The sequence below is a fragment of the Pseudonaja textilis genome, chromosome 3 (genome assembly GCF_049901715.1).
Source record: "Pseudonaja textilis isolate UNSWEBS1 chromosome 3, rPseTex1.2, whole genome shotgun sequence".
Classification (NCBI taxonomy): Eukaryota; Metazoa; Chordata; class Lepidosauria; order Squamata; family Elapidae; genus Pseudonaja; species Pseudonaja textilis.
This window is the reverse complement of record NC_141992.1, coordinates 158,882,414-158,894,435: the sequence shown is the minus strand read 5'-3', so window position 1 is coordinate 158,894,435 and position 12,022 is coordinate 158,882,414. Positions and strand designations below refer to the sequence as shown.

At 35.1% G+C, this 12,022-nt stretch overlaps 1 protein-coding gene across 7 annotated transcripts in view; it reads left to right on the top strand.

The window, feature by feature from the left end:
• Positions 1–12,022, top strand: part of NOL4 (nucleolar protein 4) — a 132,259-nt gene that overhangs the window by 83,576 nt on the left and 36,661 nt on the right. For 5 of the 7 annotated variants that reach the window (XM_087931209.1, XM_087931208.1, XM_026699230.2 and 2 more), the window contains 3 exons: positions 5,363–5,646; positions 8,363–8,542; positions 9,388–9,579. In XM_087931209.1, coding sequence (XP_087787335.1) covers positions 5,363–5,646; positions 8,363–8,542; positions 9,388–9,579 — 656 coding nt within the window. The remainder of the gene's footprint in view (positions 1–5,362; positions 5,647–8,362; positions 8,543–9,387; positions 9,580–12,022) is intronic. The other 2 variants (XM_087931210.1, XM_026699231.2) reach the window with 1 other exon arrangement.

The following is a 12,022-nucleotide window of genomic DNA, read 5'->3' as shown; positions in this document are numbered from 1 at the left end:
TAATATATCGGTCAAACATATTTCCAACTTATTAATCGTTCTTAGTAAAATGAATAGATAATCCCAGGCTACAGTAAATTTAGGATAATTATATTTTAGACGAAAAACCCATAGTCCTGGTTGAAGGTTGATACAGCCTCCCTGTAATCTTTTCAACTAATGTCAGTAGTCCTACTGTTAGAATGTGTTGTCATGGCAACAACATCTCTTACTTTGTGCAGGAAAAATTAGCTCTTACTGTGCAGTGGAGAAACATAGAGGGAGTCAAGCTAATCCCAGGATACAATGTAAGAAAAAGGTTGGACTCCGCCTAGGGGATGCTGTATCAGCAATGCTAGAATTGACCTGCCACCGATTCTGATATTTAAGTTAAAGAGCAGAATTCACAGTAAGTGATAACTCCTCCAGAGTATTTTATTGGCTCAGAGTTTTCTAAGGCTTGTTGAAGAATGTTCCATACCTGCAAATGACATTAGGAAGCTCTGTGTGGTATGTCTGTATCTTCACTAGTTTAGATGTCAAGATTTATTTAATACATAAACTGTGGGAAAAATTGTCTCAAACTAACCACCAAATATGTACCTATAAGATTTATTTATGAGTTTATTAAAAGCCATGACATTGAGGCTGAAAAGGAAGCTAGGAAATCTGGAGAAATGAAAACTGTACTGCAGCTTATAAAAACATTGAGCAATCCATGCAAGTTTAGACATTATTTTATTGTTGATATATGGACTTCATTTAGAACTCTCAAGAAAATAAGGGGACAAGTAAATTGTAAGAAAAAAATAATAATAATGATCTCATGTGTGTTGTTTTTCTGATGCAGTGCAGTACAGTATGTAAAACATAAACATGTATTTCCATTATGTAAGTAGCTGGAAGGAAATCAAACATTTTCTATAATTTTTCGAATTGTTATGCTTAAACAGTCTGTGTCACAACCTACAGAAAATGATCCATTTCATATTCAATTGTAAACCATACAGCAAGCTTTGAAAAGAATGGAAAAAAAATGGCAAGTACAAAGTACTAGGCTTTTTGCAAGCTTTTAGTGCAAGTCACATTAAAAAGGGATATGCTCGTGGATTATCCTTATGAGGTTTGCATATTACTGTGTAAATGTGTTTTTGTGGCAAAATATGTATGAGATATGAAATAAACATTGCGCTTCTGAGCTCTATGTTGATCTTCCTTGTAACATAAAACACAATTTATACTTCTTGTAGAATTGAATAAAGATAATGAACTGAAAATGAGGTTAGTTTTTTTAGCTATCAATCTTTACTGCTGTAATAAAATCAATATAGCCCATCAATATAGCCCATAACATGCTTTTTAAGTAACTTCTGTGTGATTCTAAAAAAACTCATAGGCAGCAGATATACTTTATCAAAGATTTATACTTTTTAAATTGAACTCTTCTATCTCTTGTACAAGAATTTTGAATTTTTTAAAAAAATTAGAGCAGAGATCAGAGCTTTTAATTGAGAAATTTAATAGTTACAGAGAATAGTATGAACAGGTATAATAAAAATAGTGAAACATTTTCCACAGTGCAAGGATTTATTTGAGCATCATAGTATCACCAAGGATGATGCAATATCTGCTCTGCCAAGGTGTTAATTTAGCTGGGTTGTCTGGGTCTTGGGTAGCTGATGAATTGAATTGAAATGTGGGTTAGACCAGGGGTCTCCAACCTTGGCAACTTTAAGCCTGGCGGACTTCAACTCCCAGAATTTCCCAGCCAGCATTTGGGAATTCTGAGAGTTGAAGTCCGCCAGGCTTAATGTTGCCTAGGCTGGAGACTCCTGGATTAGACAATATCACCATCTGGTGAATTTGGAACTGGCTGACTCAATATATGAATATATATTGAGCTACATGGAGCAAAGCCTTCAGTGGGGTCCACCAAGATTGTATCTTAGGTCCAGTAATCTTCACTATCTTCATAAATGATTTAGATGAGAGAATAGTAGAGGAACTCATCAAATTTGCTGATTGCCCCAAGCTGAGGAGAATAGCTAACATTTTAGAAGACAGGCTCAAGCTTCAGAATGATGACAGACTTGAACATTGGGCCCTGTCCAATGAAATGTAATTCAGTGGTGAAAAAAGCAAGGTTTTACACTTAGGCAAGAAAAACCAAACACAAAGGTGTAGAAAAGGTGGTACCTTGCTCAATAGCAGTAACTGTGAGAAGGATGTAGGAGTCCTAGTGGATAATCACTTAAACATGAGCAGCAGTGTGCTGCAGCTGCCAAAAAGACAATGCAATCTGGGCTGCATGAACAGAGGGATAGTATCAAGATCATGTGAAATGTCAGTATTGCTTTATACTGCACTACCACACTTGACTACTGAATCCAATTTTGGTCACAACATTCAAAAAAGATGTTAAGACTTTAGAAAAAGTGCAGAGAAAAGCAACAAAGATGATTAGGGGACTGGAGGGGAAAAGATATGAAAAATGGTTTCTGGAACTGGAGAGATCTAATCTAACGAAGAGAAGGACTAGGAGTAACATGAGAGCAGCCTTCCAATATTGAAGGGGATGCCACAAAGAGGAGGGGCTCAGCATATTCTCCAAAATACCTTAAGAAAGGACAAGAAGCGATTGATGGATATATCAAAGAGAGATCCAACATAGAACTAAGGAGAAATTTCCTGTCAATGAGAACAATTAATAGGTGAAATGATTTGCCTTCCAAAGTTGTGATTGCTCAATCACTGGATGGTAGAGAATGGTCCTCCCAGAAGATGGGTTCATTACTACAATATTATAGCCCTTGCCCTTCTGTCCCAAACTGACAAAGCTGATAATGAAGTATGCAAAGTATTAGCTAATTGATCTGCAAGGGGTAGTCTTTGAGGCCCATCTGCATAGTCTGTGATAGACCCCTGCTTCTATGGTGCTTAGTGCCTGTTCTTGTGCTGCTATGAACAATGCCTCAGTGCTGCCCTTTCCAGCCACTGGTAGGACACACAAATAAACACACCTGTTGAATAGCATAGCAGTCTTTCTTCATAGATGCTTGGAGTTATCAAAGGAAGATAAATAGGCATCTTGGAAATTATCCTAGTATTTTCCAAAAGTACAATGGAACTCCCACTGTAATATATCAAAAATGAACTTGGATCTTTATCAATCCAATCTGAGGTTTAGAAAATGGCTCTTAGCTCCTTCCCAAAGCACCATCCTCTTTTTCAATTTACTTTTCTCAGAGACCCAAAATGGTACACACTACCATATGTAAAGAAAGGAGCAGCTTGACTCTTCCTCTCATCTCCTTGCCCAGGGCAGAACATCAGAGAGGAACAGGAAAGGACATGCTCCCCTACTGTCCAGTTTCTTTATGCTTCTACTGCTTCTGTAACCTTCAGGGGCTGATGAATATAATGACGGTGGAGAGGCTCTGCTGGAGCAGTTTTCTCTGACTATTGAGGACATGTGGTAATGATGGAGTGTTTTTGAGGGCAGAGAAAGGGAACAGGGAATGCTCTATCATAAATTTTTAATCTAAGCAGAGAAATAATTGGCATTTTAAAACCTTACATTTCATTTAGGGCAGGGTTCACTAGCTCCTACATTCTCCTTCAACATAATTTTCTACATAATTTTACAGGTAGTCTTTGACTTACAACCATAATTGGGATCAGAATTTCAATTGTTAAGTGATGCAGTTGTTAAATGAGTCATTGTGCGACAGGTCCAATTTTATTACCATTTTTACCATGGCTGTCAAGTGAATCCCATGATTGTGGAATCCAGCTTCCAGAATTGACTTTACTTGTTGGAAGTCAACAAATTGCAATCATGTGACTGTAAGATGCTGCAACTGTCATAAATGTGAACTGATTGCCATGTGTCTGAATTGTGATCATGTGTCTGGAGAGGGCATGTGATGGTTGTAACTTTGAAGATGGGTCATAAGTCACTTTTTCCGAGGCTGTTGTAACTTTAAGCCATCATTAGACAAACAGCCATAAGTCAAGGACTACTTGCACTAGTTATTTCTACAATTGCTGAATCATTTGAGTCTCTTCCTTCAAAAATAATAATAATAACAGCTTTAATATAATGGCAAGATAAATTGCCATTATCTTAAATAAAGGCAACGTAAAAAAGGACTCATTTCATTTTTTTCAGATTTAATTTCAGGATAGTTTAATGTAGTCCAGTATTAACTTGTGTTACTATAAATTATAACCTTGCCATGTCATTTTAGGTCAAGGGTCTTCAAACTTGGCAAGTTTAAGACTTGTGGACTTCAACTCCCAGAATTCCTGAGCTAACATGACTGGAGGAGGAATTCTGGGAGCTGAAGTCCACAAAGCTGTCAAGTTTGAAGACCCCTGTTTTAGGTTTTGGTGATATATTTGTCCTTGTGAATATTTATCTATATATAAAACTATCTTTTGAAACATGTCCAAATGCTTGAATATTTGCTGAATAATAATGTCTTGTGAAAAACATTTTAATTATTTCAATTACTTTGAGGTTCACATACTCTTTACACTTTTTGTTTCCAGTTAAATTACAGAATTGCTAAGCCATGCTGCCACTTGATGCCATGTATTATGACTGATTCCAATAAGAACTTGAACCTTTTCTATATATATGTGATTCTATATATACATGATTTAATGTATATGCATAGGTATATATATAAAATGTGTAACCTTTAGAATGTAAATCTATACGGGAGGCTCTGAATGTCAAATGAAAACATACCTAAAGTATTATAAGCAATATTAGTAAACATAATATTGTTCTGCAATTTTATATCAGTGTACAATATAGTAAGATATAAATTTTAAGTTACTTAATATTGTTTTAACAGTAGAGGGAAACTGACCTAACTCGATGTGGAAATTTTCTTTATTTTTTCCTTCAATAATAAATTAATTAGGCAATAAAATAAATTATGAATAATATATTTGTGATTAATAATATGACTGATTCAGTGAAGACAGGTGTTATTATTTCACACACAATAAAAGTATTAATTGTAGGGACTCCCGATAAATCATTATTCTGTCTTTAGTTTGTCAAGTACTATCACTATTGGTTGGTTTAATTTACCACAATATGTCCATTTCATAGATTGTTGTGAGCTAACCTTGATTCTCTCAAAAATATTGGGAAAATGAAAGATATACCACTATTATATGAAATTACATGATATATATTTGTAACATTATATTTTTGCACTACATGCATAACATTCTGGTTATAGTGCAAGTGAAAAAAATAAGCAAAGTAACACTGAACATTCTGTACAAGTAGAAATTGGCATACTTATTTGAATACAATGTTCATCACATGGCACTAAGCACCTGTAATTTCATGTTTTTGTAGATGATTCAGCTGCAGAGAGTTTTAATGGCAATGAGACTGCAGGACGCAGTTCCAACACTTCAGGTGGAACACACTGCAGAGAAGTCGCAGAAGCCAATAGTAATGGTAAAACAACTCTGGAGTTAGATGAACAGCCTCTGAACCTGAGTGACAGCCCCTTTTCTGCTCAGCTTAGTTCAGAATACAGGTTAGATGACCCAAACAATGACGGAAAGAACAAGTACAAGAATATCCTAGCATCTGATCTTAAGTTGGAGCAAGAGGCAAAAGAAAATGGAAGCAAGGTAAGTTGCTTCCATGTTCATAAGATATTTCTAGAGCAGAGTCTGTTGAAATGTGTCTTAAAATTTTAATATGCAAATTTTAATGGTTTAAGTTTGGTCATTAACAAGTTGTCTTTGTGGGCTTCATCATCCCTAGATATATAGTTGCTGATATTCTTAAAGGTTTCTAATAGATAAATGCTAATTTTGCAGAAATGTAATACGACTGACAATTTTATCTTAAGTAATGTTTTCTACAGTAATTCAATGTATACAATTTATTGAATTCCTTTTTATGCATTGGCCATTTCCAGAATCTCTGGCAAAATCGGCCAATCTGAAACATGTAAAATACTTCTTTTTGAAACATGTCCAGATGTTTTAATCCACTTTAGTTTTGAGATTTCTCCTTGAACTTTCTTATTTAATTACTGATATTTTATACTTCCATTGTGTTAAAATTTTAAATTGTACATTATTCTGAAATGCAACAGTATGAAAGATTATTTTAATGAAAACAAATATAAAAGAAAATATGAACTTGTTATTATTAATAATAATGATAACAACTGTGGCAAAAGAAAGCGAGGATAGTATCAATAGCAATAGGTGCCCTGGATCCAATCTCAAAACAACTGCAGCACCCCTTGAACGCCATTGGCATTGACAAAATCATCACTAGACAATTGCAAAAGGCAGCTTTATTTGGACCAGCTTACATCCTGCAGCAATCCCTTTAACATTATCACATGACAATATCTGCCCAATCCAGGCCCTTGGGAAGGACACAATAGATAGATAAAAATGCCAAATCCGGTCTAAATATCTGGCTAACTATGCAACCAACCTTAATAATGCAAATGGAACCAAAAATCTGTCTAAAGAAATAAATGAACAAGAAACCAATGTTTTGTAAGAGGACATACTTAATTCTCTTGCCTTCTCTTTCCCCCACAACAACCCTGTGAGGTGAATTGGGCTGAGAGAGTATGATTGACTCAAAATCACCCAACTGGCTTTCAAAGTAAGCCTAGAACTCTCAATCTCATGTTTTCCTAGGCCAATATTTATTTTATTCTGCTAAACTGAATAGCTCACGCAAGAAAGTTACCCAGGAACATCACCTTCAGGGATATGTGTATATTGTCTCTAACTTTTAATAGAGAAAGTAATGAAGATCCAGTCATTATAGTGCAGTCACAGCTCTTTTTATTTCTTCTCTTAAGATAGCTATGGCCAACATTTCTATAGAACTCTCTACATATGAACATATCCCAAGTCTACAAAATCAATCTCTAGCGCAGAACCCCCCACCACCACAACCCTCCCCCAACCCTAATGTCTCTCAGGACAAATGGGTCATTTGGGTCTGGAATGGCCTTTCAAGGGAACTTAATACTGTATTTTTATTTCCTGCTTTTTTAACTGTAGGAACAATTTATTTAGGTTACTTCCATTGCATCCCCAAAGCCCTGTTCATCTTTTATGTTTGATCTCTACTGGAGAGCAGTTTCTGGCCCAGTCAATTAGGCCTAGCCATGTCTACTACAGGAGGGGCCAAGTGGAGGCAAATGACTGCTGTGATCAGAGGTGGTATTCAGCAGGTTCTGACCAGTTCTGAAGAACCGGTAGCGGAAGTTTTGAGTAGTTCAGACAATTGGCAAATACAACCTCTGACTGGAGATTTTACAGTATCCTTCCCCTGCCACACCCACCAAGTCACGTGCACAGAACCGGTAGTTAAAAAAAAATTGAATCCCACCACTGTCTGTGATGCAAGTTCCATTCCTTTCTATGTGAGTTGTGATATCACATACAATACGAAATAGGCTGAGCTTATAGCACAATGCTGTTTTTGACTTTTGATCAAAGCATTATATACTGCGGATGCCTTTGCCTATCTTCCAAGATGCTGTAACTAGGGAGAGGTATGTGTGTTAGCAATCTGCCATCACTCTTAGACTTTCAATGTTCTTTTTCCCTTGACTTCCCATAGTTTTGTTTTATGAAAGCAAAACAGAAATGAAAGGAATATTTTAAGCCTTAATACTGTTTTGTCTATAGGAGTATATGATTTTTTTCAAACCATTTTCTTTCTCTCCATTTCTTTAAGAAAAGAATGTATTTCTTTTATGTAATATGGCAACCACCTAACTCTATGGTAATCTAGTGGAAATTTTATGGATAAGAGAGACAATTTTCATATTATATAGGAAAAAAGGGGAAAACAAAAAGGAAAGCTAGCTGAAAATGGAAAGTTGCTTCTTATAATACAGTACAATTCTAAAATGTCTATATCTAACCTGAAATACAAGTAAACTGTGTAAGTTATGCAGGGAACAGACGTATATTATTTGCACATATTCTTACACAATAAGTTTAGCTTTATGTCCAGTAAAGTCACTTTGCCTGTTCATGTCTTATAAAGTTAATGCAATAAGTAACTTATGCATTTATAAATGTGTGTTATGTGCATGTTAAATTGTGTGTGCATTTATTAATGATTAAGAAGAATAATGCACATTCTGGCAGAGAGAAGTTCTCTGAAGATGGGCTCCAACACGAGCCCGAAAGTTCGGAAGACTAAATCTTTGCTCCTGGTGACTGACCCAACTTGGATCCTGCAGCATTCAGAACAATATATCTATGAATTAATTCCTCTTTCTCCTCCTTCTCCAAAGCAAGGCAGATGATTTCCTCAAGCAGATCTCTTAAAATGAAATTTCTTTCATTCTAGTCACCTGCCCATAGTTATTCAAGCTATGATTCTGGAAAAAATGAAAACATGGACAGAGGTGCTGAAGACCTCTCCCTGAACCGGGGAGAAGAAGATGATGACGACCATGATGATCACGAAGATACTGAGAAAGTCAATGAATCCGATGGGGTTGAAGCTGAGCGCCTGAAAGCTTTTAATGTGAGTTATATGATTCTTTTTATGTTCTTTGGAATTTCATTTAATTATTTATCTATGATTTGGGACATATGTTTATGGGTTAATGTGAGAATTAAAGAGGTGTATTTTTAAAAAAATATATGCAAGGGAATTTCCTCCCCCCCCCCTTTTAATGATGATACATAAAGGCTGCAATCCTATACTCACTTGCCTGGGAGTAAGCCCCACTGAACTGAATGGAACTTACTTCTGAATAGACATGTATAGGATTGTACTTAGATAGGAATTTCAAAGAAATACCCAGTTCATCCAATTTAGTTACTTAATCATCATCTATAGGAGAAATTTCAGTTGTGTATTGTGCACATGTATGTGTGTGTGTGTGTGTGTGTGTGTGTGTGTATGTCCAGCAAATGAAGGCAGAAGGGAGGGAGCTTATAGGTTGTTGATCCTACTGGCCAGCTATTTTCTATTATTTTTCAAATTTTATATAATTTTGCATGACAATACACACACCATAAAATGTTCACAACAGGGGAAGAGTAAGAGATAAGGGTTCTACAGACCAATAAAGCAATTCTAGCACATTGTTAATAAGAAACATGAAATGGTGCTTATTTTTACAATCTATGTTTTATTTTCCTCATGATTTCTATACATTATAACCTAATCTTTTCTTGTCTTTTGTCAGTCCTAAAATAAAATCCTTGGTTGCTTAACATTTCTGGCTTTCCATCACAAAGCTCTTCACTGTTTTTTTTTAAATTAAATAAAAAAAGCAGTCTTCCTATCTGTAACTGAGACAGGAAGCTTAGAAACCAAGTACCCCTCCAAATCCTTCTCCTCTGTCTCCCTCTTACCAACAGATGTTTGTCAGGCTGTTTGTAGATGAAAACTTGGACCGAATGGTCCCAATCTCTAAGCAGCCCAAAGAAAAGATCCAGGCTATCATTGACTCATGCAGGCGACAATTCCCTGAATATCAAGAGCGTGCCAGAAAGCGTATACGTACTTACCTCAAGTCCTGCAGGCGGATGAAAAGGAGTGGTTTTGAGATGGTGAGTTTTGATTTAAAACCCAGCCCTAGTTTTCATCAAAACCCCCATATGTAAATCCATGACACTATTTTGTTTCCATCTTAGTGTCTCTTTTTATTTGTATTTTTGGTACTGTCAGGTCAGAGGTTATTTCCTCCTTTCATCCCCCTTCCTTTGTACAATGCACTTGAAATGCTTTGCCAAATAAAGCACACATTTATGTCTAATATAAATTTATCAAAATGGAGGAGCACCACAAGATATAAAGGAAGAAACACATAGAAACACATTTCCTCCATCTTTTTATTATTCTAACATTTATATGACAGAATGCATAGGTAATTTGTTTCTTAAATTTAATTGCATGTTTGCAATTTAGTGTATATATATATATATATGCCTATGCTTAATCACTGATTATCCTTTAAGGTTGTCCTGCTTCAAAAATCATTTGGAAGAAGTGTTTGAACCTTGTGTGAGCACAATAATTCTCATTAAGGTGCACACAATTTTTTCAGGGTTCTATGTAGCCTGAAGAAAGATGCTACTGGTTTCATAAATTAAAACAAAGTTTTTAGTGTGACTGAAGTATATGCAGTAACAAGTAGTACAGAGCTACTGTGCTTGTGCAAGATGTAAATCATGTAGAAGCAAGCACAGCCCTTTAATGTGTTGTGATTTTTAACATTTAGATAAAACATATTTTAAAGTATATTTACAAATTTATTTATGAGTTTAAATAAAATAGAGAGCCTTTTTCAATCCATCAGATTTCTTAGAGAAAGAGATATATAAAATATAAAAGAATGTTGGATATTGGCTGTAAATGAACCATGCTTTTATTTAAATGTCTCACTGAAATCAAATACCAAAACACATCTTATATGACATAGAAGGAAATAGAAAAGCCCTGATGCAAATTATTATTGTTGTTAGCATTTCTATAAAAACACCAAAAATTCAAACTCCAAACTCTTTCCTTCCCTCCTTTATTTCAAATAACATTTTTATTTCAAATGCAATTTTAAGAAATACATGAACCAACCTACATTCCTTCCTTCCTTCCTTCCTTCCTTCCTTCCTTCCTTCCTTCCTTCCTTCTCCATGTTTCAGAACTTCAAATGATTATGTTGAAAATAAAGGAACACATCTGCTAAAAATACTAGCTTAGGAAAAAGAAATAAAAGAAAATATAACCAATTGCATTTGTATCATTATGCACATTTGTTCAGCTTTTCACAAAAGCAATGGCTAGTTATAAACAAGGGAAACAAGATATTAAAAGTGATGAAAAAGAATATGTTCAGTTCACATGCCAAAATGTGAAAAGTATATATGTTAAGATATATAGTAATTTGAAATAATGGCAAGTGCATTTAGTAAATATAGTATTGTACTTTCACATTTATTTTGTTTGACTAAGTTATTTAATAGAATAAAAATATTTGTGCAGTTGTCTGATTTTGGTAACTTTCCTGTCTTCCTTGGACAAATTTTATGTAACTTGTTTCATGTTCTACAAATACGTGGTCTCAAAAGTGTTGCATAGTCATTATTGTAAGCCATACTGACTGTTATACATTCTAAGAGGATGCAGACATTCTTACATGAGAATAAGTAGGTAGATGAAGTTATGCTCCAGCATTACCAAGAGTTAGGTAGCCTGTACAATTAAAGTATCAGGCTTTAAAGATTAGAAAGTATTAGCAAGAAATTCTTCAGATCTATTGTTTACAAGGAAATATAAACTTCCTTCTGTCATCAATGGGGAAAATAATATGCAAATGGTCTTACTACACCTAAGTGAAGGAACCAATGGATTTTTTTCCCTGTAGATTCTCTACATCCCTTCTTCCATATCAGCATAGCCTGGAACTAGGTATATCTAGCTTCCTTTACAGAAGATAGTATAGAGAATAAATGATTAATAGTGACTAAAGGAACTTAACTACTGTAGATGGATGCCTGTCTTTTAAAAGTTTTGTTTTGAAAACATGACTATAGCAAAGTGGATGGAAATTTGTCATCAGCTTAAGTACTTTCCTATCAATATTTTTATTACACATTTTAAGCATACAATTCCATTGTTAACCATGAATTTAAACAAAACCCACCCTGCTGCTACCAGATCACACAAACACAGGAGTTTATAGGGTTCTATGGATAAATGTTGTTAACTGGTGCTGATGTGGTGCAGTGGTTAAGGAACTGAAGTAGAAGCAGGAAGACTGTGATTCAAATACACCCTTAGCCACAGAAACTCACTGGATGACTTTAAGCCTTTCTTTCACTCTCAGGCCTACTTATCTCATGGGGATTATGGAGAAAAAGTGAAGAATTGAGCAGTATGTATATTGCCTAGAGCTCCTGGAAGAAAGAAAGGATGTAAAGAAATGAATTTTATCTACTCTTCTTTTCCAATTACTATAAATGTACTTGTTAACTTAGTCAACTTAATATAATG